We start from the raw sequence: 15652 nt of genomic DNA on the forward strand, positions 1-15652 counted from the left end.
CGGTCGCCTGTGGTCCCAGCTACTCGGGAGGCTGAGGCAGGAGAATGGCGTGAACCCGGGAGGCGGAGCTTGCAGTGAGCCAAGATCGCGCCACTGCACTCCAGCCTGGGAGACAGAGTGAGACTCCGTCTCAAAAAAAAAAAAAAAAAAAAAAAAAAAAAGAGAAGGAAGGAAGGAGGGAGGGAGGGAGGGAACGAAGGAAGGGAGAAATCCAGTGCATAGCCTTCTAAGCCACACATCCTTCCATGCAGTTGTTGTCAATAATAAAGCCAGTATTTTCATCTCCATTGCCTAATGCCTCTAACTGTTGCCCAGCTGATTCTGAATTCAGCAGGGAAGACGCATGTTATCTATCACCCCCCCGCGAGCCTCCAGAAAACAGAATACAGATTTGGAGAATGCAGCCAGGCACTGTGTCAAGCGCTTATAGTGCTAGCTACTCTAGAAGCTGAGGCAGAGGATCACTGGAGCCCAGAAGGCTGCAGTGAGCTATCATCGCACCACTGTGCTCCAGCCTGGGCAACACAGCAAGACCCTGTCTTTAAAATATATATATATATATATATATGTAACAAGTTGGGGAATGCTAGAGTAGAAGGGAGCGAGGGTCTTTCCCCCATGCACGGAGCATGAGTCAGGAAACAGCTGTGTGGCAGAGTTCACAAGGGAGGCCAGGGTAGTCTCAACCCTGGGGCACAGCTGCAGTGTCCTGCTCTTCCCAGGCGCTTCCTTGGCACACCCGGTGAAGCTGGGGAACAGATGACTCTGCCCAGCCAGCTCTCCTAGGGCCCTCTCAGGTATGGATGGCAGGAGTCAAAGCCCAGTATACACAGTCTTTATTTATTGGAAGTCCTGACATCCAGGAAAGCCAGGCCCATGGCCAGGGCTCGGGACTCCATCTGGTCACTCTGCAGGGGAGGGGGGTTGGGGGCAGTCATTCATGTCCAGTTTTCCTGCAGTCAGAGGAGTCCTCAGGAGGCAGGAAGTGGCTTTGCCTGTGGAGAAAGCACATCAACAACTAGTAGCACCTCCTCTGTGCCCAGCCTGGGGAACCTATGTAGACACCACAGAGGAGACCCTGCAGAGCCCACAGTCTGCAGGGAGAAGGGTGTCAGGCAATGACCTTGGCCCTGAGCCATGTGAAAACGTCAGCTGTGGTGAAGTGTCATGGCGGGCAGGGAAGGCGCCATTCTGCTGTATTTACAGAGCACCTGCCGAGTACCCAGCAGGCAGCACTCTCTGACTCAAGCAGGGAGAGACAGAAAACAAATATGTTAACACTGGAGAAATTCTATGAAGAAAATTTAATCAGGGTAAAGAGCAGAGGTGTGTGTGGAATGGGAGGGACATGTACCACTTAAATTGTCAGCCACAAAAACATGGGACATTCTGTAAAGTCTGTAAGCCATGCTGTAGGAGATGAGAATGTTTGTGTTCGCTACTGTGTAGACCAGACAACATGGGAGGCCCACATCTCACTGCCCCTACCTAGGAAGGAAAAATTGTTAACTGGGATGCCATCCCCAGGAAAGATGGGATGATGAGGAGGAGCTGATTGTAGTTACTCTGAGTGCACTGGAAAGCCACAAGAAGGTTTTAAAGGGGAAAGATCTGACCTAATCCCCTGGTTTTTTTTCCTGTTTGTTTTTTGTTTTCTGTGTTTTTTTGGAAGACACAGTCTCACTCTATCGCCCAGGCTAGAGTGCAATGGTGCAATCTTGGCTCACTGCAATCTCTGCCTCCTGGGTTCAAGCAATTCTCCTGCCTCAGCCTCCCTAGTAGCTGGGATTACAGGTACCTGCCACCACGCGTGGCTAATATTTTGTATTTTCAGTAGAGATGGGGTTTCATCATGTTGGCCAGGCTGGTCTCGAACTCCTGACCTCAGGTGATCCACCCACCTCAGCCTCCCCAAGTGCTGGGATTACAGGCATGTGCCACCGTGCCCGGCCCTAATTCCCATTTTTAAAAGCTCCTTTGGCTGCCAGGGAAGAGAAGACTGTCAGGGCAGGGGTGGCCACAGGGAGAACAGGGAGAGGCTGGTTGCTGGTCCAGGGAGGGAAGCCGCAAATGGCTCTAAGATAGGATGGAGTCTTCACTGTTCATATGCCCAAAAAAGCTTGAGAGAGAAATGTCCCCAACAGCTGACTGAGAACAGTATGTGATCGTTAGGTAATGTTTTCTGAGAAGTAAGTTTCTTCTGGCTCTCAGGAATCGCAGTTTCTGCCCTTGGGGTCTGAACTCATCACTTATCCCTGCCTTACAAAAATAATTAATGCCTATAGGGCCTGGTAAGAAGGGCATCGCCCCAATCTTCAGCCAACAGCTCCCCTGACACAGGCATAGGATATGAGCCTTGATGGAGGGGCACAGGGACCTTGGGAACTCGAAGACAGGGGAGGGGAGTGGGTGGGACATCAGGGAGGTTTTCTGAGAGAGGTGCCATCTAAGCTGGAATAGGAATTAGCCAGGAGATGGATTAGGAAGGGCAGTCCCGGCAGAAGGAAACAGCTGGACAAAAGCAGCAGAGATGTGCACTTGAGTAACTGCATGTTCACTGGGGCTGGAACATAGAGCTTAAGGGGGAAAGTGGGAAGAGGTGGGACCATGGGTTGCAGGGACTGCATCCCACAGGGCCCTGTGGGCTGTGCTGGCATTAAGACTTGGGTTGGTGGAAGTGAGAACCATGGAAAGGTTTGTAAGTAGAAGCAGAACATGGTCAGATTTCCTCTGAGATCAGTCTAGAATGATCACCAAGAACGACTGGAAGGTCAAGATGAAGCATGGGGCCCAAGAGAAGGATGGCCTGGTGACCCAAGAGAGAAGACAGGGCTGCAGGGGCAGAGAGAAGGCCCCGGGAGAGGGTGCTCAGAGGGGCTGGGGAAAGATGTGACTTTCACCTTTGGAGCTCACAGTCCAGTGAGGAGGGCAGTAAACATCTAAAAGAGCATTTTTCAACGTTTTCCCATTACTGCCTCTCCTCAAGGAGTCATTTTAGACTTTTGTTCTAATTACCCAACCATGAAACTTACATATCACAGATATACTGTATATCTGGCTTACATATTAGATACATTTAAAAGAGTGAGCTTTTTTTTGGCCACCTCAGCCCAGCCCCTCTCCAGTTGCAGATGAAGAGTAGTGGGAGAGAGAGGGTGAGGGAGGAGGTGGATGAAGTCAGCCTAGGGAAGAACACAGAGAACCCAGCAACGACCTGGAATTTTATTCTCAATGTGACGCAAAGCCACTGGAGAGATTTAAGCATAGGTGTAATGAGACCAGATTTCAGTCCTAACATGCTCAACATGGAGGGGGAGGGTGTGGGTGGTGGTGGATTAAAGCAGGGGCTATATGGGGCAAGAAGTGATGATGTTCTGGATTCTGGATGCATGGCAAAGGCCTGTGTGGTGGTGGGGTGGGGCTGAGGATGACTCCTAAGTCTTTACCCTGAACAATCAGAAGGATGAAGGGGATGTTGTGGAGAAAAGAGATGAACTGAGATGAGCCCCTCTTACCTCCACAGTTGTAGGTGAACGTGGTGGCTGCACCTGCTCAGCGCACTGCAGGAAGCGGCGCATATGCTCCGCACAGTTGCCCACAGCTGCCTCGTTCTGTCGAAGACACTCCTCGAAGGCCTCAAAAGGCTGAGCACAGGCCTGGCGGATCTGGCGGATGATTGGGCTGTGGGGGTAGGGCAGTTCAGCCTCTGGGAGATTCCCACCCCACTGCCCACCCCCCACACTGTCTCATACTTGCCCACACTCACTGGGAGGATGTGCATTGGGCAATGCTCATCTTAAGGTAGTGACAGTCCCGCTGCCAGGATTCCGGCTTGGCTGCCACACACTGGCCATACTGCTCCAACTCCCGGCCACAGTAGCGAGCGGTGACCTCCAGAGCTGCCTGCCTGTGGGACAGGATGGGCTGAGGATCATTCCAGGCAGCAGGCAAGCGAGGGAATCTTTTTTTTTATTATTTTTTAGAGACAGGGTCTCACTGTGGCCCAGGCTGGAGTGCAGTGGCATGATCATAGCTCACTGTAGCCACCAACTCCTGGATTCAAGTGATCTTCCTGCCTCAACCTCCTAAGTAGCTGGGACGACAGGCATAAGCCACCATGCCCAGCTAATTTTTTATGTTTTGTAGAGACAGGGTCTTGCTATGTTGCCCAGGCTGGTATTGAACCCCTCAGTTCAAGTGATCCTCCCGCTTAGACCTCCCAAAGTGCTAGGATTACAGGCATGAGCTATGGTGCTTGGCAAAGAAAGGGAGTTCTGGTCTGGATCTGAAGTAGGACTAGGCGTTCAGGGCAGATGTGGGAGTCTGAAGGATCCTGAGATGGGGCCAAAGAAGTGTAGAGGTGAGGCCTAGCCCTGGGGCTTGTAAAGCAGAAGGGGAGCTTCTCGGGAGAGAGTGGAGGTTCTAAAACAAGGTCTGATTAATCTAAGGTAGGCCTTCTGGGTCCTAGAAGACAGGCCTTGAAATCCAGGCATCCCCCAGTAGGCCTGAGGATCATGCAGAGAAGACTTATGGACTTAGAAGTAAGATCTAGAATTCCAGGGAGAGAGCTTGAGAGCCCTAAATGGGTTTGGGGATTCTAAAAGTGAGGTTTAGAGGTTCAGGAGGTGGGGTCTCAGGTCCTGGGGAAGAGTGTCTTAGCCAAAGAGTCTTCAAGATGAAACCTGAGGCCGTGGTGCGGGACTCAAGTCCCAGGGGCATGAGGTCTGGAAGCCCTGGATGAGGTTGGTGCTCTGGGAATCCTGGGCAAGGTCAGAGTGGTCTAGGAACAAGTCTATGGACCCTATAGGTGAGGACTGGGGTCCTGGGCAGATCTGGAAGGGTCAATAGGTAAAGTTTGGTGATCAAGGGGGAGGAATCTGGAGCTCTGAGGACAGGTGTAGGAGTCCTAGAGGTCCCTAAATAGGTCTGTAGTCTTAGGATTTCGGTGTGAAGGGCCGGACCAGGGGTACTGGGGGCAGAGCTTGGGTGAAGAGTGACTGGACCGAAGTCCTAAGCTGCTGCGAGAGGGGGCGGGGCCTAAACGCTTAGAGGGCGGGGCTTGGGCATGCGGAGGGTTGTAACTCGTGAGGGAAGGCGCTGAATCCTGAGGGTCAGATCTCCAAGAAGGAGGGAGGCTGGTCCTAATTCCGGAGGTCCTAGACTAGGTCTAGATCACTGGGTAAGAGAAGGGGAGCGGCCGCACGTATACGGTAGGCGCTCTCACTACTCACATCTCGAGACTTTTGCCGGCGTAGGTCTGTCCGGGGGAACGACCCGCCTTTTCCGGTATCGGTTGTCATGGCGGCGCCCAGCCCAGCCTGTTTTTTTCCGGTAGCCAATTGAACTAACAACCGGTTCCCTTTAGGACTAATCTGTCATGGCGGCGCCCCACCTCTTCTTCCGGTCCCGACTCGTCATGGCGACGCCCTGAGTAGCCACTTCCGCCCTCTTCTGGCTAGATTTATCCCTATTTCCGGCTTGCCATGGCAGCGCTCGGGGTTCAACGGAAGTAAGCGATGGAAAGTACGGTGGTGCCTCCGCTCCAAAGAGAATGCGCCGCTGAGCTGCGCCGCACCTCACGGGATTGAGCCGCAGACACAAGCGCTCCAAATCTCCGAATGGAGGTGGTGGGAAGCGGCTGCTGTTGCTGCGGCGTCTCAACATGTTGTTCCCATTTTGGTTGGGTGCTGTGGCGGTAGGCTGTTGGACTCAGGGATAGGGGGCCTGATTCCTAACGCCACGCTGCCACCATCGGCCTTGCGCTGACGCTGATAGTCCTCCTGGCACCCTGGTTCATGCGAGCGCTTGGAACAGAAGGGAAGAGGGAGTCAAACCAAGAGCCGAACTAATTCGGCTTGGGCCTCGTATTTACTCAGCCTGGGTGACCCAGACGTTCCTCCATCCCTTAGTGTAGGCCAGGACAGACATGGTGTTTAATCCCGACTCCATGAGACTATCAAGCCAGTTACTTCCTCTCTTTGTAATTAATTCCTCCTAGTGTAGTAACATTTCCCCCTTCCTTCTCATCTGTCTTAAAAGTGTGAGGTTAGACATGGGCGTGAGTTTCCCCACTTAAAAGACTGGATATCCCCTGGTCAGAGAACTGAGCATCAGTCCTGCCATTTAGTTTGCAGATCTTTCAAGACTCTAGTCAAAATGAGCAGAACACTTTGCAGTTAATCATAGAGTTGAAGATGAATGAGAAGATGAACGAGAGCTACTTGACTGTGAACTAGTAACGACCACTTGGAGTCTCAGTGTGTCTGTAAAATGATGATGATGACAGTGACCTCATAGAGGACATAGTGCAAGTGAACAGTTTGATACTGAGCTTGGAGCCTCAGGAGTTCTGGATAAGTGAGAGCTCTACGGGAGGCTGTAACCATGAGCTACCCTGGTTGGCATTTGACATCCGAGGACCAGCACTGGTCATCTGAATCTGCCATAGGCACAGAAAGCTTTACACCTTGAGATCCCTCCATTCTTCTTAAACTTCCAAGTGTATGTTTGGTGGGAGAAGAGGGGAGGGGATCAACATTTAAAGGCTCTGGAAGGAGTCAGATAACTGTTTTTGGCTTCAAATGTAGACTGAATCCCTAGATTTTCCTCTACTGGGAGAATGAAATCTTAACCCACCCCGTTCCTTTGTTGCTACTCAGAAACGGATACCCCAAAGATGCATTTTGACATACTGAAAGGCCTTAGAAGCTACCTCAGAAGATCTAACCTTTCTTGTTGGTGTGTGGGGGTGGGGATGCCCACAGGTACACAGGGAGGGAGTTTCTGAAATTTTCTTATCTGACCACGAAAGCAAAAAAGAAGTTCAATTGTCTTAAACCCGGTTTCTAGGGATCTCATTAAAGAACTAGGAAAAATCAACCACCTGTTAACAGAAAAACCAAACTGAAATGTCTTGAAGAGGTTTGTTTTGAGCCAATATGAGTGACCATGGCCTGGGAAACACAGGTCCTGAGAAAGTGTGCCTGAGACAGTAGAATTACAGTTTGGTTTTGTACATTTTAGGTGGATGGCAGTTACAAAGACATAAATCAGTACATGGAAGGTAAAGATTGTGTTCAGCTGGGTGCAGTGGCTCACGCCTGTAATTCCAGCACTTTGGGAGGTCGAGGTGGGCGGATCGCTGGAAGTCAGGAGTTGGAGACCAGCCAGGAGTAGAGATATGGCAAAACCCTGTCTCTACAAAAAATACACAAAATTAGCCAGGCATGGTGGCAGGTGCCTGCAGTCCCAGCTACTCAGGAGGCTGAGGCACGAGAATTGCTGCGGAGGTTGTAGTGAGCCGAGATCACACCGCTGCACTCCAGCCTGGATGACAGAGCATGATTCTGTCTCAAATTTAAAAAGCTACAGTATTTTTATAATACATTTTGTAGTACCACTTATAACCACTTGGGTGCGTGGGTTGCCCATTAAATAAAACAGTTTACAGTTGACCCTTGAACAAGATGGATTTAAAGTGTACTGATCCACTTATACTTGGATTTTCTTCTGCCTCTGTCACTCTGAGACAGCAAGACCAACCCCCCTTCCTCCTCCTCAGCCTACTCAATGTGAAGAGGACAAGGGTGGACGCCTTTATGATGATCCACTTCCACTTAATGAATAGTATATTTTCTCTTCCTTACAATTTCCTTAACACTTTCTCTCTAGTTTACTATTGCAAGAATACAGTATATAATGCATATATCATACAAAATATGTGTTAATCTACTGTTTATGTCATCAGTAAGACTTCAGATCCACAGCAGGCTATTAGTAGTTAAGTTTTGGGGGAGTCAAAAGTTATATGTGGATTTTCTACTGCATTATTTAAGGGTCAACTGTAGATTCAAGAACTACCTAGGAGTGTAGAGTTGACTGATAGCACTGGGACTGATGATAACATCATAACCTGAAGAAGTGTCAACAATGGTAATGGACCCCCAGCAACCCTGGAGTGGGGATGTCTAAAGATGGATGTCATCCACCAGGCAGGAGTTGGTACTGCCAATGTGTCATGTATTGCAGCCTCTTTTATTGTTACTTGTTTATTTTTTGAGACGGCATCTCGCTCTGTCACCCAGGCTGGAGTACAGTGGCACAATCTCAGCTCACTGCAACCTCCACTCCCGGGTTCAAGTGATTCTTCTGCCTCAGCCTCCCGAATAGCTGAGACTACAGGCGTGTGCACCACGCCCGGCTAGTTTTTGTATTTTTAGTAGAGATGGGGTTCCACCATATTGGCCAGGCTGGTCTGGAAGTCCTGACCTCGTGATCCGCCCATGTCAGCCTCGCAAAGTGCTGGGGTTACAGGCCTGCAGCCTCTTTTACTACAACAGATATGGGAGAGAGTCACAAGTGTGGCATATGGTGGTGGCTTCTGCATTAGAAACATAGGCCAAGTGCGGTGGCTCATCCCTGTAAATCCCAGCACTTTGGGAAACCGAGGTGGACAGACTGCTTGAGCCCAGGAGTTTGAGACCAGCCTGGGCAACATGGTGAAATTCTGTCTCTACAAAAAGTACAGAAGTTACCTGGGTGTGGTGATGTCATAGATAGTGGATTTATCCTTCCAACACCAACAACTAAAAAATCTGGACAAAATAGGAGACAACAGAGTTCAGACACTGGAAACAAGCATTGTAGCACAGTGGTCCCCAAGAGAAAGGAGACAAATGAAGTGACACTAGTGGCCCGGTTTATGTCTGGAGAGTTAGTTTCCAGGCTACACAGCCCAGGGGTATCCCTGAGTTGGGACAAAGTTGAGAATTTGGAGAGGCCAAGGCAGCTAGAGTTTGTAAGGCAGGGTACCAGAGAGTAGCATGACACAGGCCTGCAGAGGGTTTCCTGCATGTGTAGCGCACAGCATGTCTGTGAATACACTCCTGGAGGCCAAGGGAACCACCAGGAAGGTGCAGGCAGAGCAATCCCTAGAGCTTGCAGTTGTCCATGTTCCACCCCCAGCCACAGAGGAGACCATCACTGTGCATGGGATAAACTACTCAAAGATACTGCCTCTCTAGTGAGGCAAAATTAGCCCTAATGGCTGCTCTGGTCTCACCTAAGTAAGCTTAGAAACACTGAAGCAAGCCCTCAGTTCAAAGAAAAATGGAAATATGGAAATCAAGATCTCCAGATATAGTCAATATAACCCTTATGACAAAAATAGCACAAAGGCCAAGAGACAGGAAAGTGTGTGCTGTTGCTAAGTTGTTCTACTACCTGTGAAATGATAGAATATTACATAAAAGTGCGACAAGTCTAAAGATTTACACTAGAAATTTTAAAAGAAACAACAAGAAATGAAAATGAGGGTAGGGTTAATGAGCCAACAATGGAGATAAAAATGAAATAAGAAAAAAATAAATTAGCCCCGCACAAGTATGTATGGCCATCTGATTTAAACCCTGTCACTCCGGCTGGAGAGCAGTGGTGCGATCACGGCTCACTGCAGCCTTGACTCCCAGGCTCAGATGATCCTCCCACCTCAGCCTCCTAGGGAGCTGGGACTACAGGTGCACACCACCATGCTTGGCTAATTTTTTTAGTAGAGACGGGGTCTGGCTGTGTTGCCCAGGCTGGTCTCAAATTTCTAGGCTCAAGCAATCATCCCACTTCAGCCTCTCAAAGTGCAGGGATTACAGGTGTGAGCCACTGCACCAGGCCTATGGCCATCTGATTTTTGACAGAAGTGCAAAAGTAATTCAATAAAGGATTGCTTTCAAGTAGCAGTGCTAGAGCAATTGGATATCTACTGGCAAAAAAAAAAAAAAAAAAAGAATCTTGATCTAAACCTTACACCTTGTACAAAATGTACAAAAGTGGAAAATGGATCATAGATTTAAATATAAAGCATAAGACTATAAAACCTTTAGAAAATAACATACAAGAAAATCTTTGGGCTAGGTGAAGAGTTCTTAGACGTAACAGCAAAAACGCAAAAACCCGTAAATTGGGCTTCATCAAAATTTAAATTTGTTTCTCTGCAAAATACCTGTGAAGAGGATGAAAAGACAAACTATGGACTGGGAGAAATTACTTGCAAAGCACTTGGTGACAAAGGCTTTGTATCTGGAATATATAATGAAGTCTTGAAAGTCAAAAGAAAGAAGACAAACAAACCGATTAAAAAATGAGCAGCAGACATTTCACTGAAGATATACAGATGGCAAACAAACACATGAAGAGATGTTCAACATCTTCAGCCATTAGAGAAATGCAAATTAAAGCCACAATGGGATATCACTACCCATCTATCAGAATGGCTAAAATAAGAAATAGTGGGCTGGTCCAAATGCAATGGTGTTTGCAACAAATTGACCACAACCACTTACAGATTTATTTGTTCTTTTTCCACTCCCACTGCTTCACTTGACTAGCCTTAAAAAAAAAAAAAAAAAAAAGTGACATCGCCAAATGCTGGTTGGTCAGAATGCCAAGAAATGAATCACTCATGCATTGCTGGTAGGAATGTAAAATGGCACAGCCACTCTGAAAAGTTTGGCAGTTTCTTAAATGAAATATACAACTACCATATGACCTAGCAATCCCAACCTTGAACATTTGTCCCACGGAAATGAAACTTATGTTTACACAATAACCTGTATAGTAGTCCTCCTTATCTGCAGTTTTGCTTTCCTTTTTTTTTTTTTTTTTTTTTTAGACTCTAGTCTTGCTCTGTTGCCCAGGTTAGTGTGCAGTGGCGTGATCTTGGCTCACTGCAACCTCTGCCTCCTGGGTTCAAGTGATTCTCCTGTCTCAGCCTCCTGAGTAGCTGGGATTACAGGTGTGTGCCACCACATCCAGCTAATTTTTGTATTTTTAATACAGACGGGGTTTCCCCATGATGGCCAGGCTGGTCTCAAACTCCTGACCTCAAGTGCTCAGTACACCTTTGCCTGCCAAAGTCCTGGATTACAGGCATGCACCACCGCACCCAGCCAGTTTTGCTTTGTGTAGTTTCAGTTACCCACAGCCTGAAAATATGTGAGTACAGTATATTTTGAGGCCACATTCATTTAATTACAGTATAATTGTTCTATTTATTGTCAATCTCTTACAGTGCCTAATTAAACTTCATCAAAGGTATGTATGTATAGGAAAAAATATATATAGGATATATAGTACATATAGCACATATGGATAGTGTATATACCATGGTTTCAGACACTCACTGGGAGTCTTGGATATATTCTTTAAGGATAAAGGGGGACTATTATACATGATTGTTCAGATCAGCTTTATTGTTAATGTCCCGAACTGGAAACAACCAAAATGTTTAAGGTGAATGGTTAAAGTATGTACATATATACTATGTATGTATGCTATGTGCATAGTATATCCATGTTATGGAGTACTATATAGCAATAAAAAGGAATTAACTATTGATACATGCAACTACCTGAATATATCTCAAGGGAATTGAATGAAAAGGCCATTCTCAAAAGGTTATATTTCATGATCCCATTTACGTAAGATTCTTGAAATAAGAAAACTATAAAGAACAGATTAGTGGTTTCCAGGGGTTAGAAATGGGGGACAGAGATAAAAGGATAGTATGGCAGAGCTCTGTGATGACAGAACAGCTCTGTATCTTGCTTATGTTGCTGTTTTCGTCAATCTACACAGGTGATAAAATGAAATAGAACTGGTTACCACATGCAACACAAATGAGTGCAAGTAAAATGGGTGAAATTTGAATAAGCTCTGTGGACTGTCCCAATGTCAATTTCTTAGTGGTGAATCTACAATCAAAAAGCTAAAAAATGGTTTTTTTGGGAAATGTTTTTAGTGCTGCTATAAATGGAAATGGAGAGATGGACAATAGACCTCAGCTGTGGGATCGTTCAGTAGACAGAACCTGGAATAGTGTGCGAAAGTGTATGGCTGCGATTCTATTAACAGCAGGGAGAAATGTCAGTCAGTAGAATCCAGTTTTTCCTTATTCTTCTCAACCAGTTTCCTGAAGCAAAGCCTATCTTTTCTATTAAATAGTTTTTTTCTTTTGCCTTTTTTTCTTTTTTTCTTTTTTTTTGAGACGGGGTCTTATTCTGTTGCCCAGGCTGGAGTGTGGTGGCGCAATTTTGGCTCACTGCAGCCTGGACCTTCCGGGCTCAGGAGATTCTACCACCTCAGCCTCCTGTGTAGCTGGAACTACAGGCGTGTACCACCACACCAGGCTAATTTTTTATGTAGAAATGGGGTTTCCCCATGTTACCCAGGCTGGACTTGAATTCCTGGGCTCAGCCAGGAATTCAATCTGCCGAGCCAGTGTTGGGATTATGGGTGTGAGCCACTGCACTCAGTCTTTTTTATTTAGAGAGACTGGGTCCTGCTCTGTCACCCAGGCTGGAATGCAGTGGCACAATCTTGGCTCACTGCAGCCTCGATCTTTTGGGTTCAAGCAATCCTCCCACCTCAGCCTCCTGAGTAGCTGGGACTACAGGGGTGTGCCACCATGCTTGGCTAATTTTTTTGTCATTAGTCTCAGCCCAGGCTGGTGTAGAACTCCTAGGCACAAGTGATTGCTCCTGCCTAGGCCTCCTAAAATGTTGGGATTACTGGCGTTAGCCACTATGCCCGTCCTGCTGAGCCTATCTTGAAATGATAGATTTTTCTGAGTCTTTTCCTATCTGCCTTATTTTATAATTAGTGACAGACCATCTAAACCAAACTCAGGAAAGAATTACCTTAGGAAAGCTTTCATCATCAAAAAACATCCTATAATTGCACAAGTATATACAAGATGATCTATTATCAACAGTTTATAATGGCCAAAGATAAATAGGCAGAGTATTTGCAGAAAAAAGTTATAATAGCCAAAGAATGGAACACCTCAAATACACAGGGGATGGTATATCTGTACAATAAAATACTGTACACAGGAAAGAAAACATAAGCGGCACTCTACACACTGCTATGAAAGCAGGTCAATATAAATGCAGAAAAAAGCCAAGTATAGAAGTGTAGACTAAATATAAAATGCTGACTGGAGGCCAGGCGCAGTGGCTCACACCTGTAATCCCAGCATTTTGGGAGGCCGAGGTGGGTGGATCACTTGAGGTCAGGGTCTTTAAGACACGGTCTTCCTACATTACCCAGGCCGGCCTTGAACTCCTGCACTTAAATGATCCTCCCACCCCAGCCTTTCAAATAGCAGGGACTACAGATGCACAGCACCATGCCTGGCTTCCAAAATGGATGAATCTTATTTCACTATCCTAAGTGAAATAAGCCAGTCACAGGACAAATATTGCATGATACCACTATATGAGATAACTATAATAGTCAAACTCGTAGAAACAGGGTAGAAGGGTGGTGCTAGGGGCCAGGGAAATGGAGAGTTGTTCAACAGGTATAAAGCTTCAGTTATGCAAGACAAGTAAGGTCTAAAGATCTGTTGTACAACATGGTGCCTATAATTAACAATACTGTATTGTACACTTAAAGATTTGTTAAGAGGGTAGGTCTTGAGTTACGTGTTCTTACCACAGAAAACAAAACAAAAACTCAACAGCAACCAAAAAGCAAAAAACAAAGGGGCAGGAGGAAACTTGTGGAGATGACAGATATGTTTATTACCCTGATTGTGGTGATGGTATCAAAGGTGTGTACATATAGTCTAACCCATCAAATTGTATTCATTACATATGTAACAACTGTACTTCTATAAAGCTGGCAAAAAACACTGTAACTGTTTGTTTTTACTTCAATGTGGCTATAAGAAAATATAAAATTACATTATATTACAGCTTACATTCTATTTGTATAGTACTGTCCTGCTCAAGATGGATTAACAGGTGTGTGACAGTCACTGCCTGCTGAAAGCAGGGTGTAGGGAACCTGGGGTTGGAAAGGAGACTTGTCACTGTATGTTCTTCCATTTATCAGTATTTCATATTTTGAGAAGACATGAGATTTTTGAACAAATATACAGAAAATCATTGTCGACAGTTAATCTACCAGCGAGGTTCAAACTTTGCATTCTTGGTTTTCAGATCTTGGTTGAGAGTTCTAACACCCTTGAAAAATCTCAAGAGTAACCTGGTAATAGTATCTTCATTGAACTAAAATTACGTTTTGTTTTAATCTGATAGGCCTCCTAATCCAAAAGGTCAACATCAAGTTAAACAACATCCAGTTTCACTTTGATGTTCATAGCTGCCAGTTCAGCTACAAAATACCGAAAAACATAAGGCACAGAAACAGTATCGATAGTGTCACTGCGATTACACAGAGTACAGTTGTATTTTCTGTTGCGCATGGCAGACCAAGAAGGGGGTGGCTTCTCCAACAGTGGAGAGAGTAAACTGCCACACTTCACACACACATGGGCTACTGACCGATCCGAGCAGTTGAAGAGGCGGTCATGAAGGAGAAAAGATGTACCGTGAGCTAAAAGCGCATCCCGTTCCATCTCCCCAAAACGGATTCCACCCTGGACATTTCTTCCCCCGATAGGCTGGTTGGTGACTCTGTCTCGGGCCCCAGTTGTCCTTACTTGAAATTTGTCTGAGACCATATGGCGTAAGCGCTGATAATAAACCACTCCTATGAAGATGTCTGCTTCCAGTTCTAGCCCACTGATGCCACTATATAACCTCTCGGTGCCATAGAAATTGTAGCCAGCAGCCTTTAACATCTCACCAAAGTATTCTAAGGCCGAGTTCTCCTCTGAGAAGATGAAGGGTGTAGCATCATGGCAGAGACCATGCAAAGCTGCAGACTTCCCAGCCATACTCTCAATTAACATCCCGATGGTCATGCGGGATGGAAAACCATGGGGATTGAACAGAATGTCTGGGACCATCCCACTCTCAGTAAAAGGCATGTCCTCAGCCGGCCACAATCTGCTCAAAATGCCCTTCTGCCCATGACGACTGGCAAATTTATCTCCGATAGTTGGGTTCCGAGGCACTCTCATAGTGATGCAAACACACTTGAATTTTCCACTCCCAGTGTCATTACTGCACACTTTGATGTTATCCACAACACAATTTTCTTTACTCCTAGGAAAAAGTAAACCGTATAAGGTCAAGCTATTTGTTTAAACGTATACAGGTAAGTTTCATTGATATAATTAGTGCTTCATATAGGATATTTGTAAAACACATTTTTTTTTTTTTTTTTGATGAGACAGGGTCTCACTTTGTTGCCCAGGCTGGAGAGGGGTGGTGTGATTACAGCTCACTGCAGCCTTGACTTTCCAGGTTCAAGCAATCCTCCCACCTTAGCCTCCTCAGTAGTTGGGACTATAGGTACATGCCACTAGGCTTGGCTAATTTTTAAATTTTTTGTAAAGATAGGGTCCCACTACAATGCCCAGACTGACCTTGCACTCCTGGGCTTAAGGGAGCCTCCCATTTTGGTCTCCCATATTGTCGGGTTGCAGGTGTGAACTACTGTGCCTGGCCTGCAAAACTCATTCTTACCTTTATTCTCCAATACAAACAGAGATGGTATGAATAGAGCTATTGGTGATATTCACTACAGAATTATGTTCATCTGAAAGAAAACTAGCAACAAAGGCAACTGAAAAATTATTATGAAGGCCTACTGAAATAAATTATATTGTAAAATGAGCTAAAATAAGACATTTCTAATAAGAGGTATGAGCTCAACATTTTGGCTAGGAAACATTGCTAACATTGTA

At 46.1% G+C, this 15652-nt stretch overlaps 2 protein-coding genes across 12 annotated transcripts in view; both read right to left on the reverse strand.

The window, feature by feature from the left end:
• Positions 1-819: 819 nt before the first annotated feature.
• On the reverse strand, positions 820-6894 carry CHCHD5 (coiled-coil-helix-coiled-coil-helix domain containing 5). Of its 5 annotated transcripts, none has more exons than XM_025354071.1 (4): positions 5232-6894; positions 3767-3907; positions 3516-3665; positions 820-995 (listed from the first exon to the last, which is right to left on the reverse strand). In XM_025354071.1, coding segments are annotated over exons 1-4 (354 nt in total). In that variant the 5' UTR covers positions 5234-6894; the 3' UTR covers positions 820-934. The 5 variants fall into 5 exon arrangements, with proteins under 5 accessions (XP_025209856.1, XP_025209857.1, XP_025209855.1 ...); XM_025354072.1 differs by having other exon boundaries at positions 3516-3681; XM_025354070.1 differs by having other exon boundaries at positions 3516-3681; positions 5393-5437.
• A 3767-nt stretch (positions 6895-10661) lies between these two features.
• The window catches only part of POLR1B (RNA polymerase I subunit B), a 37334-nt gene continuing 32343 nt past the window's right edge, over positions 10662-15652 (reverse strand). For 6 of the 7 annotated variants that reach the window (XM_025354476.1, XM_025354473.1, XM_025354475.1 and 3 more), the window contains one exon: positions 12701-15008. In XM_025354476.1, the coding sequence (XP_025210261.1) occupies positions 14126-15008 (883 nt within the window). In that variant the 3' untranslated portion in view covers positions 12701-14125. Of the gene's footprint in view, positions 15009-15652 lie in introns of all 7 variants that reach the window. The other variant, XM_025354474.1, reaches the window with a different exon arrangement.

Source organism: Theropithecus gelada, chromosome 13, assembly GCF_003255815.1.
Source record: "Theropithecus gelada isolate Dixy chromosome 13, Tgel_1.0, whole genome shotgun sequence".
In the NCBI taxonomy this organism is placed as follows: Eukaryota; Metazoa; Chordata; class Mammalia; order Primates; family Cercopithecidae; genus Theropithecus; species Theropithecus gelada.